Consider the following 27,095-nt stretch of genomic DNA (forward strand, 5'->3'; position numbering starts at 1 on the left):
CCCTCCTCCTTAACATCTTTACTTTATGGTTTTCTTCATTTAACAAATATTGTTTTGTAAAAAGAAAACAATTTCCAAAGTATTTTTCTCTATTTCTCTTCCTTTAAAAATAAGAGTGTTGATAAAATGAAATAAGAAACTAACAAAAAAAATATCAGAGGAATGAGGGTATATCAGGGAAGAAGCATGAAAACATATTTAAATAACAGTAGGGCACCAGAACCAATCAATTTGCAGCTAGACAGTGTCCTGCTACCTATCACTAGTTGTTCTCCATTGCCTGTATTTTCTTTTCAACACAATTGTATTTCCTGTTGTGCTCTCATTTTCAAAGAAAAGTGACAGTCAATGTTTAGAGAATGTGCTAAAGTTATTTCAAACAGTTTTAAACGTTAGGTTCACAAACCTCTATACAGTTTGTTAAATGCTGGTGTGTCAAATGGATCCGTTAAATGGCCAAAGTTTGGTTTGGGTAACCCACTGAAAATAAAACAAATACATTAAAATTTAATTGGCAAAAGCCTTTATAAGCAGTTTCATTAGGGGTGTCTAACAGATAATTTAGTCATTCTACATACTGCTGGCTGAAAAACATTCTAAGCATAAGCAAATGGATGGCAACAAAGCCATATAATCTTGAGCTACATACCCTATTCTTAATCTCAGTCTTCATAATTAAAATGCCTTTTGCAACTTATAACAGAGAATAATGAACTGAAGGGACCCTCCAACCCATTATTTTCTGCTTCTTACCAGCCCCATTCAATTTCAGTTTTTGTCTACTAGAAAGTTATTTCAAAAAGAAATTACACTACAGACAATACTTTAATTCAACAAATATATTTGGGGTGATTATTAAGCATAAAGCAGTATACTGGGCACTATAATATTTTAAAAACTTGGCTCCTCCTACCAGGAGTTTCTAATCTGGTTACAAATATTAGAATTTGTGTGGAGTGTGTGTGTGAGAGAGAGTGAGCGACAGAGAGAGACAAGTGAGATACTGAGGTTGAACTCAGCACCTTCACACTGAGCTACATTCCTAGCCCTTTTCAAATTTACTTTGAGACAGACTCTTACTAAGTCACTAAGTAGCCCAGTTGCCCAAGCTGGTCTCAAACTTTCATTCTTCTGCCTCAGGCTCCCAGACTTCTGGGAAAGATTGTAACTTTAATGTTTTACAAAAACATGGTCAATAAAAACAACCTTTAATTCTGTCTCATTAAGGAACCATGGTTATTGGCAAATAATATTTAAAAGAATTTTTAAATGCTCAGAAAGTACTGATAGAACTTAATGAATATATTAAATATATTTCTGATTTTATTAGTAAAGATGGTCTCATCTACCATCTGACATTTCTGCAATTCATACTCATACTCAAAAATGTAAAAAATATTTTAAAGTTAAAAACTTCACAAAACGGGCATACCTGTCATTATCCTTCCATATATAAAAAAGCATTACTAAGTATCAACAGAAACGAAGTCAACAGTTAACAACCAATCTGTTAAACTATTCTAACATTTTAAGCCAATTTTTCTTTCCTAAAGTTAAAATAACAATGCATTACAATGATAAAACAGAGAAGGCCACTAACCTACTTATGTGCTGCAAGAAAAAAATCTGATTTCATTTATTTTACTAAGTTGGAAACTGGCAAGAGTGTAAATAAAGACTTAATTGCTTTAAAATTAAATTTTTGTACACACTGTAACAAGTATGCAACAGTGAAGTATCTTTTACATGTTTGTATTATTTTGATGGATTTGAAGTGGGCAAAACATTTTAAAAGATCAACTAGGCTTCAAATAAAAAGGCTTTCTAGGCAGTATGTAAAGTCAACCATCATCTAAAAGTTTATTTCATTATGTTTTGTATTGAGCGACAAATCCAGCACGCCCAGTCCCTAAGGTTTTATTAAGTAGCTGAGGTGCTCAGGATGGGCTGAACTTTCAGTCCTGCCATAGTCTCCCAGAGTGCTAAGGTTACAGGTACATACCACCATGCCTAGCTCAAGATTATTTCTTTTAAGGTGAATAAGATTACACATTCTGAAAAACTTATTTTAAAAAAACCTTCAGAACACAATTTGTTATGTGGCAGGGGACAAAAATATGCTGTTCCTCAACACAGTACTTTGTATTAGTTTCAAAAACCCTACATCATAGGAGAAAAGTTCTGAATAAACATAAAGGGAGGCAAAAACTGTTCAAAATCATTGCTTACTTAAAAGTTCACAAGTTCATAAATTCTGAAATAAACTAAGGAAACAGGTTCTTATCTTAATTCTGTCACTCAAAAGCTCGGTGATCTTATTTAAGTTATTAAACCTCCTTAGGCCTTACTTTTATGACCTGCTTTAAAACAGAACAGAAAAGAAAAAAATTTATTGGAACTCATACAAAAACATACAATCTCTTTAATTCTAAAGGTTTATTATTTATAAAAATAACTATCTTACTTGTTTGGTATCTGAGAGAAGATTTCAGTCACCCACTTTTCCAAAGTATCCAGTGTTTCTTGAAGGGGAGGAAGAGAAAGTGACAAGTAATAGTTATTTAATGAAGAAATGCATAGATTTTCCACAGAGCTTTAGCTACAAAAAAAAAAGATACATTTTACTCTGGGCATTACTTGCCAGCCCTTAACCTGTAATGATTAACAAAAAACATAAGAGCAGATAAGAAAACCTTAAAACACAATTTTGTTAAGACTCTGATTTCTCACTGGTAGTCAGAAAAGTAAAAAGAAAAGGAAGAAAAAAAAAGTGATGTGGAGAGAGGGAGGGAGAGAGGGAAAAAGAGAGGGAGGGGGAAAAAGATGCAAAATAAAAACGGTTTGTTTAGGCTACTATTAAAGGTCAAGAGGTAAGAATGTGCCAATCATTTTCCCATATCCTTTCCAAAATTTACTTTAGCAAGGTTTAAGAAAGTTTCTCCACAATAACCCACACTATGCACCCTTCTTTTCAGTATCAATCAGTACTTTTATACTCCACTTGTACATACTTGTCCATATTTTCACTCTCTACTATACTTCGAGGTTTCACCCTTTATGTTTTCTTAGTTTTCAAAGTCTGTATGATTTTTATATTCTAAATTTTTATTCTTATTCATATGTCATATGAAATTCTTCTGAAACTTGTAGTAAAACACAAGATCTAAATGAAAAAGGAAACCGTGTGGCTCTGTGCAAGATGTCCATCACTGGATTATTTCTTCATTCCATAAAACACATGCATGTCACTAATTAGAAACCCAGGGGTATAGCTCAATTGAAGGGTATATGCACAGAATGTGAGTTTCTAAGTTCAATCTCTACCTGCCACGCCATAAAGATATAAGATGCAAATTAGACTAATCAGGTATTGAATTTATTCACACAGATGGCTGACTTCAAAATGCTGAAGCTCAAAAAACTGATGGAATTAGATAGTCTCTAGTTTACTGAAACTCTATGCCTTATTTTAAAAATCTAAAATAACCATTGTCACTGAAGAAGAGAATGCAAAAGAAAGAGTACCCAAATGAAGAAAAACGAAAGCTCATGAAATAATTTGGAACACAAATAATTAAAAAGTATAAGTTAATTTACATGCCAAACATGTAATTCCTGTTTTGATCAGTATAAAAGGAAGAAAGTCTGTAGTTAAAACAGAAGAATAAAATCACGTCCATGTAATTTTATGTTCAAATCAAACTGAACTGGACTAATTTTGATTAAAAATGGAAAAACGTTTATACATAAATGCCAAATCACCTTTGATCTTAATTTTTACAATGTATAAAGCAAAATTTTAGAAAAAAAATAAAATGAAGGTGAAAAGGTTTAGTTTTCAAAAAGAAATATGCAAACTATGACTTTTTTAAATTTTGAGACATCAGTGAAAGTTGCTAAATTGCCCAGACTGGGCTCAAATTTAACAATCCTCAAGTCTCTATCTTCCAGTCTGCTGGGATTATAAGAGTAAACACCATATCCAGGTCTGTGTAACTTTCAATTCTCCCAAAGTAATAGCCTGTTGTTGACAGAAGTCTTAGTAAGAACTTAAATTGTTTATTAAGAAATATTTTGTATTGTACATGTTTTATGCACAGTGAAAATACATGAGAATCATGGAAGATCTTTTACTAGGAAAAAATACACTGGAAGATGACTGCTCATGTAGTGATAATTAGTACCACAGTATTTTTAAGGGAACAGTCACCAACACTTGAGCTTATTGCATAGTAACAGGTGGTAGATACAAAATTATTGCAGTAGTACTAACGATACCACAGTGAGTTTTATGCAGTTCTGCCTTAATAATGCATCTTTATGTTTGCTTACATTTATACTGTGAAAGATACTATTTATAGGCTGTGTGTGAGTACAAATTGTTGTTCCGTATTGTAATACTCAGGGCTGAATTGAGGGCTTTACCCATGCTAGGTAAGTGCTCTACTTCTAAGCTACATCCTAAATTCTTTTGATTTCTATTTTGAGATAAGGTCTTGCCTAGCCGACCTCAAACTTAAAAATCCTCCTGCCTCAGCTCCCCATTACATCACTATATCTGGCTGCAAGTTTTGATAAATTTTAATTTTTTATAATAAACTTGTATATATTTGATAAATCAAAGACAATGATCTACAGATATATCATAATTCATGATAAACTTTTTTCTTAATTTTTTTATTCTTCTATGCTACACGGTTTACCTGAGTTTCTCAAACTACTACAAACCAAAAAAAAAAGCTATGTAAGTGGACCCAGGCAGTTCCAACTCTATTGTTTAAGGATCAGTTGTACTTCAGAGTAACTTTAAGGGCAACAATGGATGATGTTACCTTTGGACTGAACAACTAAAGTCATATAATGAGCAGAGTAGTAACGCATCCAGAATTCTCTCAGTCTAGCATGTGTATCAATATTCTTCTTCTTTGGCTCATGCTTAAGAGTCTCAGCATTTCCTGTAAAAAGGTTTTTTAAAAAAACAGATATTTTAGGATATATTGAATAGTATTATAGAAGTAACTACTAAGTTCACTGAATGACGTTAAATGTCTTCTACACCAACAATGCAATGTTTTACTTGACTTTTACTTGACTGTCTATGAAATAACCCAATTAACTCAAGAATATTGAATTAGTATGTAATAATGATATTAAACAAAAATCAAAAAAAAACAATTCTGAAGTATGTTTTAATATACAAGGATTTTATCTCTGGTTGGGAACTACCCAAGTTTCCTTGCTTAGTAGTCTAGTAATTAAGTCAGGGTTTCTCTCTGCATTATTTTACTAACAATCTGCCTAATTATTAAAAATAAATGAAGCCTGAATGTATATAAACTATATAAAACACAGAGGTAAGCAAGACTCCCCTTGAATAAAGTGTACTTCAGATCAACTCACTCATACCAGTTTCTACTCTTGGCCACAGGATTGATATTAGGCTACAACTGAGCATTACCATCAATAAAAAACCATTATAAAAAAGATACCAGTAAAATAAAATTAGATCACTGTTTAAAAGCTATTAGAGATTTTTTTCGAAGTGGTGGGTACCAGTAATTGAACTCAGGACTTTGCCAGAGAGGTGCACACTGCTGAACTATATCCCCTCTGTTGATAAATGGAAATATCAGGTTTGGGGTAGGGTATAAAATATACAATCAGATAAACAGATACTCAAATCCTTCATCCACTACTTACTACCAAAGTGACTTAAGCAAATTAGGTAACTTTCCTGAGCCTATTTCTCTATATTTAAATGGAGGTGGACAATGGTAACTATTTCTTAACACTGCAATAATGAACAAATAAGATAATTCATGCACTGTTGGCAGAGTACTGGGTCCTGAAAGGAATCTCAAACTTTTAGGTGCTCTCCTTGCTATATTCAATATTATAGAACCAAATGCAGGCATACTTTGAAAATTATCAGCTTTCCTAAAAAATAAAGTGTACGTAACTACTCTAGCTCTATAATTTTATTTTCTTTTCTTTTTTTTTTTGTACCAAGAATCAAACTTAGGACCTCACACTTGCCAGGCAGGCACTGTGCTACTGAGCTATATCCCTGGCCCTATATCTTTATTTCTTTTTAATTTTATTTTAAAGAGGACTAAACAGATTAAAACCAATCAAAGCAAACCAGTGTTAGATATACAGGACTTCAAAACATTACAAAATCAACAATAGTTACCAAAATGCCTTTTGATGACTTGAAAATAGCTGCAGATAACTTTGGACATAATAAAAGTCAAACAGAACAGAATAAAATAGAAACTATAAAAACAAAACAATGAATGCAATAACGGATTTCAAAACAAGTCAATAGTAAATCCAAAATTGCTACCATAATATATTTTGCCATCTTTGAAATAGCTGCTCCTGCCATCAGATTTAACATAATCACACAAAAAAAGAAAATAAAACCAAAACTAACAAAACAATGGAAATAATATAGCATTTCATAACAAGACTATAAGGAATCAGCAATGGCTACAACCCTCAGAAGGAGAGGCCCCCTAAATGCCACACCGCATACTGCTATCTTCTGAAGCTATGATCAGACCACTGGCCCTAGATCTGCAATGTTAGTGAAATACCAAAGCACCATAGGCATCCAATTGCATTTCACCTTGATAGCTATCATCACAGCCGTGTTTTTTTAGATAAGCTGGTCCCCTGGGGGAGGGGGCAGGAGGGATTGGTATTTCTTGTTTGCCAGCCCATGCATCAGAAGGGGCTGGGGTCTGGCTATTCCCAGTATGCTGGCAGCCCATGCATAGCAGTGGTTCCTAGACTGGGCATGCTTGCTGGTGTGACCTTGTTCTCTCTCCCCGCAGTCTGCAAATGGCACTGACTCATGGGGAGACGCCTAGGTCTGGCTGTTCCCAATTCAGTGGTGGCTCACACATGGCACTGGTTCTCAAACTGGGCTTGCTTGCTGGTGTGGCCTTATTCTATCTTTCCCTAGTCCGCAAATGGTGCTGAATCACAGGAAGACACTTGGGTCTGGCTGCTTCCAATCTACCAGCAGCCTGAGCATGGTGCCAGTTCCCAGACTGGGCATGCTTGCCAGTGTAGCTTTGTTCACTCTCCCCCCAGACCACAAATTCTTCTGACTCACAAGGAGAGGATTGGGTCTGGCTGTTCCCCGTCTGGTGGCAACTCACGCATGGTACTGGTTCTCAGACTGGGCTTGCTTGCTGGTGTGGCCTTGTTCTCTCTTCCCCACCATTTTTATTTCTTTATCAAAGTTTTTTATTCTTAGTTTTATAGGAAAATGAAATATGATGAATTATTATTTTACCCCAAAAGAACTTTCCCATGGGATGTCCAGGTCTAGCAAGACTTCCAAACAACATCTCCTTTCTGTTTGCATCAGAAGGTCTGGCAAGTTGATATTCTGTCAATTTTAAAGAAACATTTTTAATAAAATAAAATTCCAGTAACTGCTTTATTGTCTAGAAACTCAAGCTTACAGAAAAAACAGAAGTAACAAAATTTAACTTTATAAATTGTAAGATGGAAGTTGGGAATTCAAGTACCCAGGCTTAGTTCTATCTTTTAATTTGTTACTTTGGATAAATGAATCAGCTCCCCAGAGTTTTCTCTTGTTTTTCAAATGAAACAAAGATAATTAATGTTCCAAAGGTTTTAGCTATAGATTTCTAGGTCTAAGAATTCACTAAAGAAAGTGCTAATACAATGTCAAATCATATTCTTTCTATCTAGGAACTTTGTATTGTATACCACTTAAATTTCTTCCAAAGCCAACGCTATGATTGTTAAGAATAATCACTTTGTAGTCAGACATATTTAACTAGTGTTAAAAGCTAAATATATATGTTCCCCTCAAATTCATATGTTCAAACCTAATTCCCAATGTAAAGGTTTTTGAAAGTGGGCCTGTAGGGGGAGAATTACGTCATGAAATACCCTTTATGAATAAGAGTACAAAAGACACTACAGAGTGCTTCATTCCCTGTTCTGCCACATAAGAACACTGGAAAAATCTGAACATCTACCAAGCATAAAGTAGACCATCACTAGAAACAAATCCAATAGTACTTTGACTTTGGACTTCTTAGCCTCCAGAACTGTGAGAAATAAATTTCAGTGGTTTATCAGTCATCTAGTTTATAGCATTTTGTAACAGCAGTGTAAACAGACTAAGGTAGCCAATATTCCAGTTCTGTCAAGAACTAGGCTGTATAACCTTGAGGACGTTATCTAACTTCTTTGACTCCACTTCTGCATCTACAGTTATTCAGCATGTACAAGGCTCTAGGTTCTATCCCCAGCATAGAAAAATAACCCACTTCTGTATCTATCAAATGAACTTAGAACGTAAGCTCTTACAAATCTTAATACAGATTAAGTAAGATATATTCTTTTAAAAAGTACTTGCTGAGCACCTACTATGCATCATACACTACCAAAACAGGTGTGGGAGGTAGAAAGATAATAACCAGAGCCAGGATTTTATCCTCAACGAGTTTATATTCTTACAGAGGAGACAAGTTATAAACAAACTAATAGATTTTAACATAAGGTTAGCTAAGGATGAGTGTGATAGAGAGGCTTCTCAAAATCAAAAGAAATAGTCCAAAATATTATTAAATATATTACTTACCTAGGGTTTTAGTTACTTCAACTATAAATATATAACTGTTTCTATAACTAACAAATTCAAACCACACAGCAACTATGGATATATAACAAGTAACAAAAATCAAACTAAATAGAACAATATAGTTAAAATGAAGCCTCAAGCAAAAAAAGAATGTGAGCTTTTAAAGTTTTAAGATCTAGCATTTGCTTTACAAATTAGATTACTGTCTTGTAATGATTAGCCACTATGGTAAAATCCTAAACAAGTGAATAAGCTAAAATGTACCATCCTTTTGATTAATTTCAAAACTATCCCAAATAGAACATTTACTGACTTCAGGAATAAATATGACCCATCTATTTTAATACTACCTTTTTAAGATACAAAGATAAAATCAGATGTTGTGGCACAAGTCCTACAGTCTCAATACTTGGGACCATGAGCCAGGAGAATCACAAATTTGAGGCCAGCCAATGCTAACAGTGAACTTAAGGTCAGCGTGAGCTACATAGCGAGAACTTGACTCAAAATAAAAGGATAAAAAGGTTTAATGATAAGAATGGTAAATGTACTAAGTAAGTACTTCAATGAGAGAAAAAAATAGCAGTTAAGACATAAATTATTTCTTTTACCACTGTCAACAGCTTCAACTTCACGGTCAATTGCATCTCTGATCATTAGTGGATGAATAAAGAACTGAGCCCATCTGAAAAATAAAAGAAAATAAGCATTTCTGTTTCTGTTCAGTTTCTTCAATTAACATCCTTAATTAAAAAGTGTTATCAAGTTGGACAGACATTTAGTCCAGTTAATGAAAAGGTACTAGATTTTGTCAAATGCTTTTTCTGTCCACAGAGAATGAGATGTAGTTTTGTCATATACTTTATTACAATAACATATATTGATTTTCACATGGTAAACCTTGCATTCCTGGGATAAAACCAATTTGGTCATGATGTACAATTCTTTTTACATGCTGCTAGATTCAGAGTTTGGGGGGGGGGTGTCCACATTGTATCTATATTTATAAGAGATTCTGGTCCTTGGTTTCCTTTTCTTGTGATAACATTGTCTGATTTTAGTTATCAGGATAATACTGGTTTAATAGAATAAGTTGGGGAGATTATTTCTGTTTTTCAGAAGTTTGTAAAATATCAGTGTTAATCCTTTAAACAGGTGGCAGAATTCATCATGAAATCATCTGGGTCAAAACTTCTTTCAGAAAGTTTTTGATTACCAATACAATCTGTTATTACAGATCCACTCAGGTTTGCCTTTCAAGTAATTTATTCATTTCATCTGGGTTATCTAATTTGTTGGAATATAACCCTCCATGGTAAAACCTTACAGCCCTTGTTATTTTGGTAAGACTAATAATAATGTTCCTATTCTCATAGTTGATTTATATCAAATGAGACATTTTTTTCGTGGTCAATCTAAATTCAAAGTTTGTCAATTTTGTCAGTCCCTAAAAAAATCTCATTTTTATTTTGTTAATTTTCGGTAGCATTTATTTTGTTGTTGTTGTTTTGCTTTGCTTAAGGCAAGGTTTCACTATGTGGCTTAGGCTAGCCTCAACCTCATGGTAAGCCTTTGGCCTTAGCTTCTTGAGTACTGCAATTACTAGCACGAGCCACCACATGCAGCTTCTCTGTTGTGTTTCTATTTTGTTTTCATTTATTTCCACTATGCTTTTTATAATGTCCTTCTTTTTGCTTACTTTTGGCTCAATTTGCTCTTCTGATCTTCTATATCCTTATGAAGATCTTTGTTGCATTAGGGAGGATGAGGCAGGAGGAGGTCAGTCTGGGCTACAAAGGGGGTTCAAGGTCAGCCTGAACTACACAAGACCCTGTATCACAGAGAGACAGAAAGAGAAAGAGAGAAAAACAGACAGAGAGAAAGAGACAGAGAGAGAGAGAAAGCTGGCAGGCAGGCGAGTGGGTGCAGGGTCAGGCAAGCAAGAGAAAAGGAAAAGAAAAAAGAAAAAGAAGGAAGAGTGGATGGGCATTTTCTAATGATTATCATTTCCTAAGAAAGGTGTACTAAATTTCACACTGTGTTTGGTTAACTAGGCATTTCTTCTTATATTTGTTTCAGTTTTATTTATATTCTCTTTAACTACCATCTACTATTTATGGAATGAATTTATGAACTGATATTCTCAATAATTTTTCATACAAGTACAGTGACATTTGTTTTATAAACTGGATATTTTTTAAGCAGAACAAAATATGTGAAGTGGTATTTTTATTTGCGAAAGCAGTTTTCAGACTAAAACTGTTTGGGGTAACCCAAGTTTCTTAACCAATTTTATATCAAATTCCACCATCTCTGAGATAGCCAGATTTTATTCAACTTGTCTTCTGCCTAAAATTTTCTCACACAGCCTAGGACTTGGCTCAGTGGCATAAGCACCTGCCTGGCAAGCACAAGGTCATGAGCGCAATCCCTGGTACCAAAAAAAAAAAAAATTGTTTTTTTCTCACACAAAGACCTATTTAGATTCTGTGAACCTTAGGAACTAAGAATTATGAAACAAAAGCAAACATACAGTTAGTTTTAATTAAAGGTCTCCCCTCAAAGTATTCCTGACTTTCTCCTAAATTTACAGACAAGACCCTGGGCATATTTACATTGCCTTCTTTACATACATCTCTATTCTTTTTTTATTTTGGCAAAAGGTTATAAAAAAGTAAAAATTGTACCCATTTTAATAAAATTTTGGCATTATTTTAGCCTAATAATTGTTAATTTAGGGCTTCAAGGACACAAATATTAAAATAATGAAAGTAATGGCAGTATGTTTTTAGTGAATAGGAATTTGCACAAAAGATTTTTGTAGCTAAAGTTAATCTCTTTTTTGGTACTGGAGATCAAACTCACAACCTAGTGCTTGCCAGGCAGGCATTTATGCCGCTACACTAAATCCCCAGCCTCAAAATTAATCTCTTAAGAAAGGAATATTTTAAGAAAAATTAACATGTTAGGTATAGAAAATTTTCTGGTTGTCTTTTTATTTCATGGTAAAGTTTGCTATACAGGTATTGCATTGATTCAAGAAATATCTGTGTATCAACTACAGAACTACAATATATCAAAAAACTATTTTCTGCTCAAAGAGATTACTTTGCAGTTTGGGGATATGACTCAGTGGCATAACATGTGCCTGGCAAACTTAAGGTCATGAGTTGGAGTCCCAGTACCAAAAAAAAGAGAGAGATAGATTACTTTATACTGACTGAATTTAGTATTGCTTTCTTTTTTACTTTTTTCTTTTTATTTTACATTTATTTAGTTTGGTATAAAGTGGCTCCTACTCTTCCAATATGGACTTCACTGACAACCACCTTGTGATATCAAATCTCTTACTAACAGCCTGACACAACCTGTCTGGAAGTTTTTACAATGAATATCAAGGTTTTTTTTAAAGGTCCTAAAAATATATCTAATAATTTTACCTACTAGAACTTAACAAAATATCTAAGGATGTATACAAGAGTTCAGGACATTTACCATAGCGTTAGAGTAGTAGAAAACTGTGAACAATTATTCAAGAATATGTTAATTAGCTGAACACATTAAGGTACAGTATTTCTATACAATGTAACAAATATATAATCATGTAAAATGACAAATTATATAATTATAAATAAAAATATTTATATGTTATAAAAATACAGGTTATTAAAAGGTATGAATCATATGATCTCAAATAAAAATACATATTTGGCTATATGTAGTTATATAACCAAAATGCTAACTGGCTATTTCTAGACTGTAAAATTAGAAGCAATCTTCTGTTTTTCCACATTTTCTACTAAATTAGAAAACACTGCAATGATTCAATATGGAATACATTTAAGAATTTCAGTTCAAAAACACAAAAACAAAATTACTATACAGCAAGAGTCAACACATATTTAATAGTCCCTCCCCCCCCCCAAAGAAAGTATTTGGACCATTCTACAGAATTAGAATACTTATATAGGATGTATATAAGAGTTCAGGACATTTATCATAGCATTAGAGAAATGAAATATCACAGAACATGTCCAACATTTTTATTTTTTTTTTAATTTTTGTTTACTTATTTGTCTTTTTTGAGACAGGGTTCACTATGCAATTCAGGCTGGCCTTGAGCTCACTTTGTAGCTCAGGCTGGTCTTGAACTCACAATGCTTCTCCTGCCTCATCCTTCCAAGTACTACAATTATAGGCATGTGTCACCACACCAGCTTAACATTTTGATTTTTAAAATGTTATTAGATAATTAAAATAAATATACACTTTAAATTAGTACCTATCCAAGGCTTCCTTGAAGTATTTTCTTTGGACATCGAACTGAAAGACTGTCCGCTCACAATCAGTCGAGGCATTGTCACTGCCTCCATGTTTCTTTAGGAAAGCATCGAATCCATTCTCATCTGGATATTTCAAGCTACCCATGAATACCACTAAGAGACAAAAACATAAAGTCACACACAAAAAGGATAAGGATGATATTTTTATTATCAAAATACTATTTTTTGGAGTGCTGAGAACTGAACTGAAGGTCATTTATCAATACATCTCCAGATTTTTTTTTTTTTTTTTTTTTAATTTTGAGCCAGGGTCTCACAAGTCACTAATGCCTATGCTGGGCTAAAACTTACAATTTTCATGCCTCAGTCTTCCAGAGTACTGGGATTATTAGTGTGTACCATCACACCCTATTTGAACTTTCTTGTTTGTGCACAGAAAAACTGAAATTAACAACAGCTATGTCTGATTAATACTTTATTAGAATGCTGCTTTTGCAATGTTCTATCATGCTCATATCTTACTTTTATATTAAAAACTAAGCACTTATATTTAAGACAATGTGTAACAAAAAAGTTGGAATTTAAATATAAGCATATATGTAATTAACTGCTATCATGAAAACTCATTAAGGTGGGAAGTTTAGGCTCCAAGAGCTTAAAAATATTTTTTAAATGAGTAATTCAGAAAAAAATATGGATTTATATATAAGCAACTGTGTAGCATCCATATAGATTTTATTCAGCTATATCCATAATTAAAATGAAACTTTTTACTTTTTTTTTGATTGATCACGCCTTTTTTTCTGTGTTTCTAATGTTCTGGTGTTCTATGCTTCTAATGTCTCTGATGTTCTGTGTTTCTAATGTTCTGTTTCTGAGCCTTGCTAACCATAAAACAAATGCCCCCAAGAATGGCTAGACAATTTCTAGACAATGGTAATCATCTTCTAGTCTATTGGCCATACTATACCTGAATAATAATGCCTATATTTTAAAACAGGTTTCATTCTAATCCTCAGTATAAGTACATTTAAGGAGATTAAAAGTCTCCCTCATGATATTCATAAATAAGTCTCCTTAGCTTTTTCTCTTGTTGAATATACAGTAAAATTTTGGATGGCAAATAACTTGTTCTGTGAGTGTTCCACAAAATAAGCAAACATTTCTAATACATTGTAATTCAATAAACAAGCATATGAGTAGTAAATGATGCCAAAAATCACATGATCACAATTGAGCCAATGGTTCCTGCCTCCCTCCTCCTCTCTCCTCTGCAGGATTGTACGTGATCATCTCCGGATAGCAAGAGGTTTTGGAGGAGATCTTATTTGCAGAGAACGAAGAATTCCTCAATTAAAATGGGATTAGAGAGATGTATAAATTGTGAGAAATAATGCAAAATTTTGTAGAAAAGCACCATCTGAGGAAGGCTGTAGCTGTGGGGACAATGAATCTGTTTAACAGCAATGCAATGTCACATTTCCACAAAATCCTCAAAAGGAAGGAAAAGCACGTGTCATTCCATAGGTTCCTTGTTATTACAGTTGCATGAAAAAAAGATTCCACTGAGCCAACAGGCAACAGTGATGCCATTAGTGATAATGAAAGTCATCCTACATAATAACCCTGCTCTCTTTATCTTCTTCACACCAGCCAGGAAGGTTTTCTTAGGGGCAAGTTAATGTTTATTTTTCTTTGTATTTTCCTTATTATTTTACATTATAATACTGTAATCATTTTTATATGAATATTTTCGGGTGGAAAAGTAAATCATCTCTGAGTTTCCCTTACTTCTTAAAGGGACATTCACTTTGATAATGCAAGTGCTTTGTATTGCAAGCATGTTTTCAGAACAAATTATGCTTGCAATGGTTTTACTGTGTATCATATTTCTATCAAATACATATGTTTGAAATCAACTCATACATATTTGAAGAAAGAAAAAAAAAAACAGTTGGGAATGATATTTTACAAGATCTTACTGTGCTCCAAAAAGTGTGCCAGCCCAGGCAGGTCATCTGGATCGGCAAAACTCCCAACTCCAACACAAAGAGCCGCTGCAGACTGGAGGAAGTAAAACACATAACAAACCGAAGAATCAGTGTTAAAGGAATATATTAGCATCTCCTCTTAAGGATTCATTTGGAGATGAAGTTTTCCAATGGGAAACTAACAAAACTTTTTCCCTGAGAATCAGGAGGAGCAGCAAAGTGAAACTCACCAGAACTGTGTCAGTTTCACCCTGCTGCTCCTCCACTTGCCATCCTGCCAAATGCTGAACAGGTGCAGACCTAAGGAAAAAAGCAGAAACAGACAGAAAAAGAAAAAAAGAAAAAAGAGAGACAGAGAGAGGACAGACTGGCCAGCCCACCCAATTATCATGTCAGATTTTCAGAATTCTGAACCAAGTTTGTTCCTTGAATTATCAGATTTTGGAAGTCTGAAAAATTAACATTTAAGGAGATTAAAGATCTCTAAGCAATTAAAACCTCTGTGTTCAGTAACTAGATGTGAACCCTCTCAATGTTACTTAGTTTCCTTATTAAAACAGAGAATAAAATATTTTAGAAAAATATCTAACTAAAATAATAATTAAAAGTAAAATATTTAGCTATTAAAAGGCTAGAGAACTAGACTTTAAAGAGGCTTTTTAGTTCTTCACATGTTACTGACATATATACAGCACACATTACCTATCAGACTATCTTCAGTAAACCTTAATGCCTTGGGAAAATTGGTTTTTAACAAAATAGATGGCCATGATGTATAGAAAACCTTGCACGGTAAAATGACTGAGGCACACCATTATATGACTGTAGGTAAAAGTCAGAAAAATAGTCAATTTGAATAAAGATATGATGGTGAATATTTAGTTTCCCAAATGAATCCATTTGGTGAAATCCATTGTTTTGATAAAGTTATCCTCATAAGAAAAAAAGCTTTTACAAAATAGGGAGTATCTGGTGTACAATCCAACTACGTGTCAGAAAATGAAAGTGGATTTTTAGAAGAACCAAACAGCCTCACTTGATACTACATATCTCAACGTTGAAGACTTGAGCACATAAACTCAATTAAAAACATGGAGGAACATCCACTTCTTCAAACCATAGTCTAACCTGTTCTGCGATGTTTAATGGGTGCCTAACCTGCTTTCAGCTCCAACCACCCCATAAAGATTTCTTGTCTCGACCAGCAGGATTGAAGACATTTTTGAATAAGATGACTTATACCACAGTCTATCATTCAGCTTTGACCACAGCAGTAACAGGCTCTGCAACTGCTAGAAAAGAAATTCATACTTGAGAATTTTCTACCCAAGAAATTCATACTTGAGAAATTCATAGGTGAGAATTAAGAAAGCCTTGAACAAATAATTCAGTATATCATACTAAAATTTCAATCTTATCAAACTTTTAGATCAAGAACAACTTTTAGAAGAGAAAAACTGGAGGAAAGTTCAAAAAGATATTTCAGAAAAATAATTAGGTATGGGTTTACAAAAAAACTACCAGTTAATTTGCTACTTCCTTTATTAATTCTCATATTTACCTTAAATAAGGTTTATATTTCTCAAATAAATATTAAATCATAAAACTGCTTTATAATGTATAGAACTCTTAAGATATCTCTTGCCTAGACTAATCTATTTTGTTTCCATTTCCAGATGCTTATTTATTCGAAGAACATTCACTGTTTTCCAGTATATAGAATGATAATTCTTTCCTTTCACTAGGGTACTTACTGATTCTGAATCAAAATCATTTCACCTCTCCAAAGCACAATTACCTTATTAGTTAATAAAAGACACCAAAAAAGACCAAAGCACAGGGAAAAAGTACTTAGAGACATAAAGAAATTTCTTATAGATAGAAAATACAGAAAGACAGCATACCTGCCTGCCTCAAAAAAAAGACAGCATACCATACCTGCCTCAAAAAAAAAAGAAATTTACTGATAACAAATAGTCAGTGATATTATAACACAATCAACATTAGACCTAAAATAGATATCAAAAATTATGTAATCATTTGACCTTAAGAAATAAAAGAGAGAAAAACAAAAAGGCCTAAGATTATCCAGAAAGATAGGGAAAAAAAACTAGAATTAATTTTAAACTGGATTTCCTATTCTTTCTATTATGTGACTTTTATAATTTCTTCTTTCATATTATTATTCTATTTGAAATTATTAAAATTTATTTTTCATTAAAAATGAATTAATTCCTTCTGTTTATAAAGACTTTACTATACATTATCAATATATTTACCCTCCCACAAAAGAGTTTTGAGTTTCATCTGTAAAGCTTTCCACAGTAACCGCTTGGCCTCTCATGCTACACAGAAATAGGTATTACTAAACATTAAATAAGAAGAGGCAAAAAGCTTTTTTTTTCCTTCTTTTTGATGATGTTGGGGACTGAAGAAAGGCCTTCACATATGCTAGGCAAGCTTTCTACTAATGAGATACATAAAGCTTAGAAGTCCAACTCAATCTACACAACTTAATAAAAAAAAACTAATAGTCGTTTTTTAAAATTCACAAAGAATGACTATCAAAAGATGAATTTAAAAAGTACTAAAGCCAGGTGAAGTGTCATATACCTATAGTCCCAACTACTCAGGAAACTGAAAAAGGAAGATCACGTGAGCCCAAGAGTTTGAGACTTAACTGAGAACACAGACTCTCATCTCAGTAAAACAAAACAAAGCATCTTTAAGTTCACATTTTCGTATCTTTGAGGGCAGACCACTTTTATGTATTCATATAATACCTAAATTTTAGACTTAATCTGACTGAAACGCTGTATATGTAGATTGTACCATGTTGAATGTATCATTTATTCAAGAGACTAACTTCAATAAAAATTTGCTGGTCAATACTACTGTAATGCCTCCAAAATATTCTCCTCTTATATGACAACTCCCCACTACAAAATGGAGGCACTCTTCATGAGGGAAATTCTATTAAGGACATTAGTAATATAAGTTCAATTCCTTAACTTCTATTAAACCCTTTAAATGTACATATTTGGCCCAGTCTTTAATGCTTCCCAATAAAGAGATAAATGAAATTCAATCACCTTAACAGAAATTACAACTCTGGATTTAAGTGAAGATTATATATTAACCTCACTCTCTTCTTTCTCCAGCCTCTCTAAAAATAATGCACTCTCGGTACCAAAAAAAAAAAACCCTCATTAGGACCAGGGATTTAGGTCGGTGGCATAAGTGCCTGCCTGGCAAGCACGAGGTTTGAGTTTGATTCCGGTACCAAAAAAAAAAAAGCACTTTTTTGTTCCTCACCCTAGGCTAAAATTTATGCCAATCCTTACCTCCTGGCATTTGTTTTTAAAACATACAGTGCATATAAATACACACAAATATTGCTAATGATTACCTCTGAGAGGTTATAGATAATTTTTATCTTGGTTTTCTTTATATTCCATGGCTTCTATAATGAGTATTTCTTTTATAAACAGAACAAAGTATTTGCAAAATATAATTCCTATACAGAACAGACTTTCACTGAAAATCAATAAATATATACTTACTTTAGGTAAGACATAAATCATGAGCTTAATTATCTCAAACAATTCCCAAATTTTAAAAAGATTTAATAGACAAAAATCACACCTGTTTTTCAGTGGTTTTTTTCCTAGCTTCTGCCCTCTCTTCCAATTCTTCCAATTCATTATCCTCAGTATCAAGATCATCATCATCATGTTGATTATCATCAAATTCTTCTTCTTCTTCTTCTTCATCAAAACCTTCTTCATCATCATCTTCTATCTCAGCTCCAGAATCCTCATCATCATCATCTTCTTCTTCTTCGTCGTCGTCATCTTCGTCGTCTTCCTCATCATCATCCTCTTCCTCATCATCTAATGTGTTTCCTGTTTTACCTTCCATATTACTTAGATCTGAAATCAAAAGTGCCTGCAATCCATTCTGTAATTTGATGTATCTGAAAAAAATTAACAAAATATTTTAATTGATTTTACTATACCAATACAAATGATGAAATTAGTAATTATAAGAAAAAAAATCAATCCAAACATACACACACAGAGACAAAAATTAACACTACGGGTAGTACCCATCTGTCCTCTTATCCATAGTTTCAGTTACCCACTGTTAACCATGGCTTGAAAATTCTAAATCAAACATTTCAACCTGCACAGAGTTCTGAAGTGCATGATGAAATCTCACATCATCCTATTTTATCTAGTCAAGGATATGAAATCACCCCCACTGCCCAGCATATTCACACTGTAAATGCTACCTAGTCATTAGTCACTTAGGAGCTATCTCGATCATCAGGTGTAATGTTGTGGTACTACACTGTTTATGTTTAAATGACCCTTAATTAACTTATAATGCCACCCAAACCTTAAGAGTAAAGATGCTAATAATTTAGATATGCTAAAGAGAAGCATAAAGTGCTTCCATGAAACAAAAGGTAAAAGTGCTGAATGCAGTAAGAAAAACTTCTATGTTGAATTTTCTAAGATCTACCATAAAGGACAAAGAAACTTCTGGCGCTTTTCCTATCACACGATAAGCAGCAGAAGTTATGGCCACAAGGCACAAAGAGTTAAGATGGAGAAGGCATTCAATTTGTGTATATATGTATGCATTAAATGTATAGAGTTTGGACTATTCATGATTTTAAGCACCCCTTGGGACAAATCCTCTATAGATAAGAAAAGATTACTGCATTTACTGGATTTACAAGTAATCAAATCAATTCATATGGGGAGGGAATCTCAAAAACTAATCAGTGTTTGAACAGCTGGAGGGAAACAAAAGAACATACTTCATTTTGAATTCTAAACCATATAAATAATTTACATATTCACATGTGTTTTAGAAGTTGATCATACAATAACCCTACCACTCAGCCTCTATTATTTTTTTATTTAAAGTATTATATTATATCAGACAACTTAGCCCAAGAGAAACACCCTTCAATATACACAGCAGTCATGCTAGCTAGTATTAAAGCAAACAAACAAAAAAATCATATAAACTTGAACTCTACTGATTTGCTTTTTTACCATGTATACCATCTTGAACTGCTGCCTTAATAGACTAAAGAAATGGTTACTTCTCCAAGAAAACTAAATGCCACAGGCTGGTAATCTGCAGTTAAAAATTACTACAGTAGTTTTGTCACTATGTGCGTATTACAGAACACTCCCATTTACACTAATTCTTTAGTATAGTCATTCAAAAAGGGTATAAATATACACTGTATGTATCAGATACTATGATATTCCAGGATAAAAAGAATGAAAACTACAGTCCTCACCATCAGGTATTTACTGTCTCGTAATAAGATAATCAAACCACTACAATATAGAATGACAAGAGATAAACACATTGCTTTATAAAGAATGAAGGTGTCAAAGAAGGCCCATGCAATAAGGTATACATAAACCTTACAGATGTTAAAAAAAAAAAAAGTCAAATGAAAACTAAGACTAATAATATGAAAAGAAAGACAAAGTCAGTCAGTCTCTGGCTCAAGTACACTGATCATATGAATTTATCTTCTTTCCATATCAAAAATCTCATTTAAATAATAGAAAAACTTTGTGGTGTTAAAAGTCCCCAACTTACGAACAAGTTCTGTTAGAGGAGAATGTTCATTAAGCCCCACAAAATGAAGTCTTACACACCTTTGACACAAATATGTAAAGTACAAAAAATCTTCACATGTTCCATGATCTTGTCCTCGTTCTTTAGAATGGTGCCAGTGGATGAACAATTCATGTTATAAGAATGAATAATGTTGACCACTGTTTCACCTCAATCCAATCTCTCAATTATTTTTACTTTTGTTTCCTTGGTTATTGCTTTGCACTTCCTAGAAGTCTCCTCCACATCACCATTCCTTTTCCCCTTCCCGACACCCCGAGCTCTGAATGAACACTGTGCCACTGTACACTATCACACTGCACAGTAAGCACACAGGCCAATGTCTGACAGACACATGAGTTACTGTTGCCATTTGTATGCATCTAGGAATGTTCCTAATGCAAAGTCTGTTCGTATCTGTGAAAGTTCACAATTCAAATGGTAGTTAAGGTCTTATACAACATTTTGTTTAGGAATAAAATTATGAGTTATGAACAGGAATGGGTATCATTAACAAATCATAAATTTTTAGAAATGAGAATAGGCCAATTTGATCAGATTAATGGAGAAAACCACAGACCTAAATCCATCTGGTAATATACTGGTTCTTCAAAAAATAAATGAATAAAACTGGAGAAAGCCTAACTTACAGATCAATAAGTAAAAAAGATTTTAAGAGTCTCCAGATAATAAACTCAATTATTAGTCAAACTGGAAAATCTCAAATGTTTACTTCACAGAGTGGAAAAACTGCAATATATACACAATGGAATGCTTTTCACACAATGAATTATTATAAAACAAGGTAATATACAGCTCAGCAACAAGTTATTTTTTCTCTTATAAATAGCATTGAACTCAGGATACTGAGCTTATACTCCCAGTTCTTTTTAAATTTTTTGAGATAGTGTAGCAGATTAATTCAGCACAAGGTTCCAGGGTCCAAGCCTCAGCATTGCAAATTATACAAACTAATGGTCAACTTGTAATACCCAGATGAAGTGAATCAGCATGGTTCAAGGTGTAAAAGGCCCACTTAAGGATTGTGGCCAATAACATAAAAGGAGAACTGAAGAGGAAGATGGTATGCTGTTGATTCTCTTGGAGAAGCTTGTCACACTGGTTTTCCTGGTATGAACTCAGTTATTCTCATCATCAGAGGAGTTGAGACCTCACTGTTGATGAGGATGATTGTGGTTCTTTTTGGGAGAGCTCTGATCCTTACTTTGAGTGTTGCTTCTGGACTCCAGTGAACTCTGAGATCCCTCAGCCTGCTGGAACAGACCCTTTGTCACACTGGCACAGACTTTCTAGCTTCTACCACTGACCTTTGGACATTCCCAATGGAGAGACTTGATACAGACTTTCATGAGACATTGCTGCAGGTGCTAAGCCTCCATTTGGACTCACGGAGGACACTGCCATGGGCTCCAGGCCTTCTACTGGACTTATGCCAGACACTGCTATGGTATATAAGCCCTCTGCTGGATTCTTTGGGTCTCTAGCATGTGGACAGATCTCCCACACTCTTTTACATTTGACTCTTTGAGTGAATGTTATAAAATAATCCTATAAACTATGTGTCCTGTATTACATCTATTCCCTTGCAAACCCTAACTATAATAGATAAGAGTCTCACTAAATTGCCCAGGCTGGCTTCAAACTTGCACTTCTTTTGCCTCAGCTGAGATACAGACATGTGCCATCATGACCAACTGAAATGGGTAAATCTAAAAAACACAGTAAAGGGGCTGGGGACTTAGCTCAGCGGCATAAGCGCCTGCCTTACAAGCAGGCAGTCGTGAGATCGATCCCTGGTATTGATAAAAAAAGGAAAAAGCAAAAAAAAAAAAAAAAAAACACCACAGTAATGATCAAAAAAGACAAGTCACAGAAGACCACAGGACCACATGAATACCATTTATATAAAGCTAAAAAAAGTAAAATTAACATAGTTTGGTTACATTTATATATGATGCAACTTTTTTTAAGCAAAAGAACAATAAAAAATTCACAGCTGTTAAGAGCAGAAGAGTAACATGGAGGAATTAAGGAGGGATAAAATAAACAGGGTGTGGTAGAACAAAACTGTAATCCCAGTACTGAGAGGTTGAGGCAGATGACAGCCAAGCTTGTGCCCAACCTGGACAATTTAGCAATTTAGTGAGACTATCCAAAAATAAAAAATTTAAAAGGGTTAAGGTAAAGGCCCTGATTTCAATCCCTAGTACTGCAAAAAGAAAGAAAAAGGAAATTTGTTTTTTCTGATTGGGTCTCGTTACATTGCCCAGGTTGGTCTGCAATTCCTGGGCCCAAATGATCATAATTCCCCTCCACTTCCCCAAAAAGAGGAAAGTTAGACACACAAGATATGTATATAACAGAAGAAAGGCCATACGAGAAAATTCTAAGATAGTTATCTACAACATTCACTTTTCAGAATTCTCTCTTGGGCCAAGGATGTAGCTCAGCAACAGTACCTGCCTAGCAAGCAAGGATCTGAGTTCTATTCTCAGTTCCAAAAAAAAAGAAATACTTTCCCCCCTGATACTATCTAAAATAGCACACCAGGCAATCTCTATCCTCATGTGTTTATCTGTCTTTTGAGACAAAGTCTTGCTATATAGTGCATGCTGGCCTTAGACTCACTTATGTATTCCAGGCTGGCCTTGAACTCACAGCAATCCTCCTGCATCAGTCTCCGGAGTGCTGGAGTTACAGACATGCATCACCTCACCCAGCTCTATCCATTCTTTAATATTGCTTCAACCTTCTTCACACCATCTGTCACTGCTTGACTTTTTTTTTTCTGTCAGCATCATTAGAAGGTTAACTCAAGAGGTCAGGTTTTATTGCCCTCATAATTACACACTATGATATCACTTGGCACATACCAAATATTTAAGAAATATTTGTTGAATAAACAAAAGAATAATGCCCGAAATGACCAATACAGAGTGGTATGTAAAATCTGCTAAATTAAAACATCTGATAAAACCTAATGCCTAGTTTTACTATTTAAATTTGGCAGAAGAGCTAAAAGTGTATGAGCCAAATATAACAATAATATGTATCTATGGAGAGGAGTAGAGAAAGTGGAGAAAAGAGAAATTTCATGCTGCACAATTTTTTACATACTAAATTTACATACTAAAATTATGTGTGTATAATATTTATAGGGAGCTAAAAGAATATTGTTAAGTTATAATATTTGAGTGAAGAGACTTTTTACTAAATAAGTCACAAAATTCAGAAGATGTAAAGGAGAAAAAAATAGAAATATAATGCTATATAGTAGTTTTCCTTTTAGGGGTAAGAGGGTTATGTTTCAAGATTCTCTGTAGGGGCTGGAGATTTAGCTCAGTGGTGTAAGCACCTACCTGGCAAGCACAAGGCTGTTAGTTTCATCCTAGTACCACCAAAAAAAAAAAAAAAATTAAAGATTCTCTGTGGATGCCTGAAGTTGCAGGTACCACCAACGCTATATATCTGATAACCTAGACATTTACTAAGAACAGAAAACACAATGTGCATACATTGGTCAAAAGGATGAATCATGTCTCACATACCTTAGAGCAGGTTGGTGAAGGATTTCAAAACACTACTCTGAACAGCAAGCAATTTAAAGCATTTATGGATAGCCAGATGTGGTGGCCCATGCTTATAATCCCAACACTCTGGGAGACAGAGGCAAAAGGACCACAATATTGCGCCCAATGTAAACATTTTAATGACTTACGGCACTACTGTTTTAAAATTTTTAAAATTTTAAAATTTTAAGAAAAGATGCAAATGTAACTAACTGCAAAAGGCTTATGGTCAATTCTCAGTACTGGAAATAAATGAATGAATGCTAATTTATAACTGCAATACTCTACTTAATATTTTTAGACCTCAGTTGAGTGAGGGTAATTGAAACCTCAGAAAACAAGACCATGGTTAAGGGGAGGACTACTGAATGTTAATTTAAGAAGTTTATAAAATAAAATATCATATATTAAATCAAAGAGAAAACAGAATACTGGGGGGAAAAACAATAACAGTGGAGAAGTATTCTAATCATTAAAAAAAAACAAACAAAAAACAAAGAAAATCAAAGCACTCAGGAGAATGAGACAGGAGGATCACAAATTCAAGGCTAGCTTTATTTAGCTATATAGTGAGTTCAAGGCTACCCTTCAGAGCCCAACTCTGTCTCAAAAAAAATAATAAATTAATTAATTAATAAATACAAGATACCTATTATATGAAATGATGATCAACCTCATCAGAAACCAAAGATGATCAAATTAAAACAATGAAATATTTTTCATCCAACAAATTACCTAAATAAAAATTATCAATAACTAATGCTGGAAAGAGACAAAGAATTCCCCAACACTGCTGATGAATTTTGTAGGAAACAGGGCATTATCAACTTTTAAAAATGTAAACTGTGAATACCTTTTAACCCAGTAATTTAATTTCTAGGTTATCACAGAAATATTCATGCAAAAAGAAATACCAATTTTCAATGCAGGAATATTTGTGATAAATAAAATCTTAAATGACCACAGATATGAGAATATGCAAATACATTATCCAGCAGCCATATCATGGAAAATATGTACTGGTAATATAATCTTCAAACCTCACTTTCGCATGTATAAAGAACAATCATTGACTCCAGTTCTTGTCTTAATTGCTTTCTAGTCTTGGAAAGATGGTGCTAGATCATTTTAGGTCAAAAGAGTATAATGAGGGGGCTTACTCTGTAATTATTTGTAATTTTCCAATATTTTCCCTCCAATCATCAGGCCCTGTATTTATGTGTCTGTATAAATATAGGTATAAGAGAGACAATTCTAAAATGTCAATCTTTCTCTAAGAAAACTTTTCTTGCCTATTCAATTTGTGTTCCTTGATTTACTTTGATTTCCTCTATGCTCCTACAGTAATAATGACGACTGGACAGATTCTAAACTATTTCCAAGAATTAAGAATAGGTTATATCTTTATAATAAAGCACTCATCTACTCATTTTTGTTTCTTAATAAACTTTTGTCAAGAAACCACTTCCACTTATTAAAATTTAAAATCACAGTTAAGAGCTTATGTATTTAAATCTAAAAGTACTCAAAGCTACAAAAAGGATGATGTCACAGCATTACAAAGTCTCCCTAATCCCTGCTCCAAGTATCCTTTTTTAATCCAAAAAGATTTAGTACTATCTATCCAGGTCTGAAACTTCAACAATTTAAGGCTACAACATTGTTTATTAATAACACAGTAGTATATTTGGAACTTTAGCTACCTGTCCAGTTTAAAACCTATAGGACTCCTTTTAGATGTCAGTAAAACACTGTGAAAATCAGTAGGGAGATTCTTTGAAAACTAAAACTAGAGGTTCCATTTGAGCCAGCTTTCCCATTCTTGGTATCTTCTTGAAAGATTTAAAACCAACATGCTATAGCAATATATGCACACCCTTGTTTATAGCAGCACAATTTACAAGTTAAATCTTGGAAACAGTCCAAACAGCCCATCAACAGATGACTGAATAAAAAAGATATGGCTTTTTATACAATGGAATATTTCTCAGTCATAAAGAATGATAAAGTTGAGACATTTCTAGATAAACAGATGCAACATGAGATTATACTTTTTTCTGAGACTATACTCTTAAGTGAAAGGAATTGAACACAAAAATTTAAATACTGCATTGTTTGTCTAGTGTGAGATACCAAAAGGGTAAATAAGGACCAAAATGTATAACAGATATTGGAAAACAGGAAGAAAATGTTCTAATACAAAGGAAAACAAGAAAGAGGTGAGAGGGAAAGGGAGAAACAGAAAAGAAGAAAAAAAGGATAAAAGAAAAAATGGACAAAAACTTTTGTAAACAAAGAGGAGAAGAGGGGTTGAAGAGAAATACAGAATGGAAGAGGGATTGGGGAAAAAAGAATTAAGATATATCACAGGTACAAATTCCCTATGATGAATGTGATCTAAAATTATGTGCATCTAAATGTACCAATAAAATTAACTTTAAAAAAAAAAAAAAGAGGTGGCCAGAGGTGATGGTGCATACCTGTAATCTCAGCACTCAGGAGGCTGAGGCAGAAGGACTGCTGCAAGTTCAAGGCCATTCTTGACTACACAAGAGAGTTCAAGGCCAACTTGCAACTACACAGTGAGAACAGCTCAAAATAAGATGGGTAGGGGGAGCATCTATCTGGCAAGTATGAGGTCATGAGCTCAATTCTCAGTAACAGAAAAAAAGGTAAACTAATAGAGTCTGTAAAATCATTATATACTGTACTAACAAAGCATGAAAAAAAGCAAACACTATTTGGAGACAAGAGGTAGAGGAAAAGGAGAAGGGAAAAATAAAGAGAGGGAATAGGGAAGGAAAAAAAGAGAAAAAAAACTGGTACAATAGTTTCTGCAAATGACAAAGCTCAAAAAAACTACATCTTCAGTTTTTAAAACATTACACCATGGCACCTCATTTAGTACTCACTACAATCCTACTTTGTTCCTCCCATGGCAGTATTT

The 27,095-nt window shown here is 33.7% G+C and overlaps 1 protein-coding gene across 3 annotated transcripts in view; it reads right to left on the reverse strand.

Annotated features, from left to right (window-relative positions):
- Nrdc (nardilysin convertase) overlaps positions 1–27,095 on the reverse strand; it is an 85,796-nt gene that overhangs the window by 32,435 nt on the left and 26,266 nt on the right. The window contains exons 2-11 of one of the 3 annotated variants that reach the window (XM_003463065.5): positions 18,552–18,882; positions 16,065–16,198; positions 15,137–15,206; positions 14,898–14,979; positions 12,915–13,068; positions 9,244–9,317; positions 7,307–7,402; positions 4,833–4,955; positions 2,465–2,522; positions 407–480 (exon numbers count right to left, since the gene is read on the reverse strand). In XM_003463065.5, the coding sequence (XP_003463113.1) occupies positions 407–480; positions 2,465–2,522; positions 4,833–4,955; positions 7,307–7,402; positions 9,244–9,317; positions 12,915–13,068; positions 14,898–14,979; positions 15,137–15,206; positions 16,065–16,198; positions 18,552–18,882 (1,196 nt within the window). Of the gene's footprint in view, positions 1–406; positions 481–2,464; positions 2,523–4,832; positions 4,956–7,306; positions 7,403–9,243; positions 9,318–12,914; positions 13,069–14,897; positions 14,980–15,136; positions 15,207–16,064; positions 16,199–18,551; positions 18,883–27,095 lie in introns of those variants that run through there. The other 2 variants (XM_063236499.1, XM_003463064.5) reach the window with 2 other exon arrangements.

This window comes from Cavia porcellus, unplaced genomic scaffold (assembly GCF_034190915.1).
Source record: "Cavia porcellus strain 051 isolate PalLab524CR breed Dunkin Hartley unplaced genomic scaffold, mCavPor4.1 scaffold_25, whole genome shotgun sequence".
Lineage (NCBI taxonomy): Eukaryota > Metazoa > Chordata > Mammalia > Rodentia > Caviidae > Cavia > Cavia porcellus.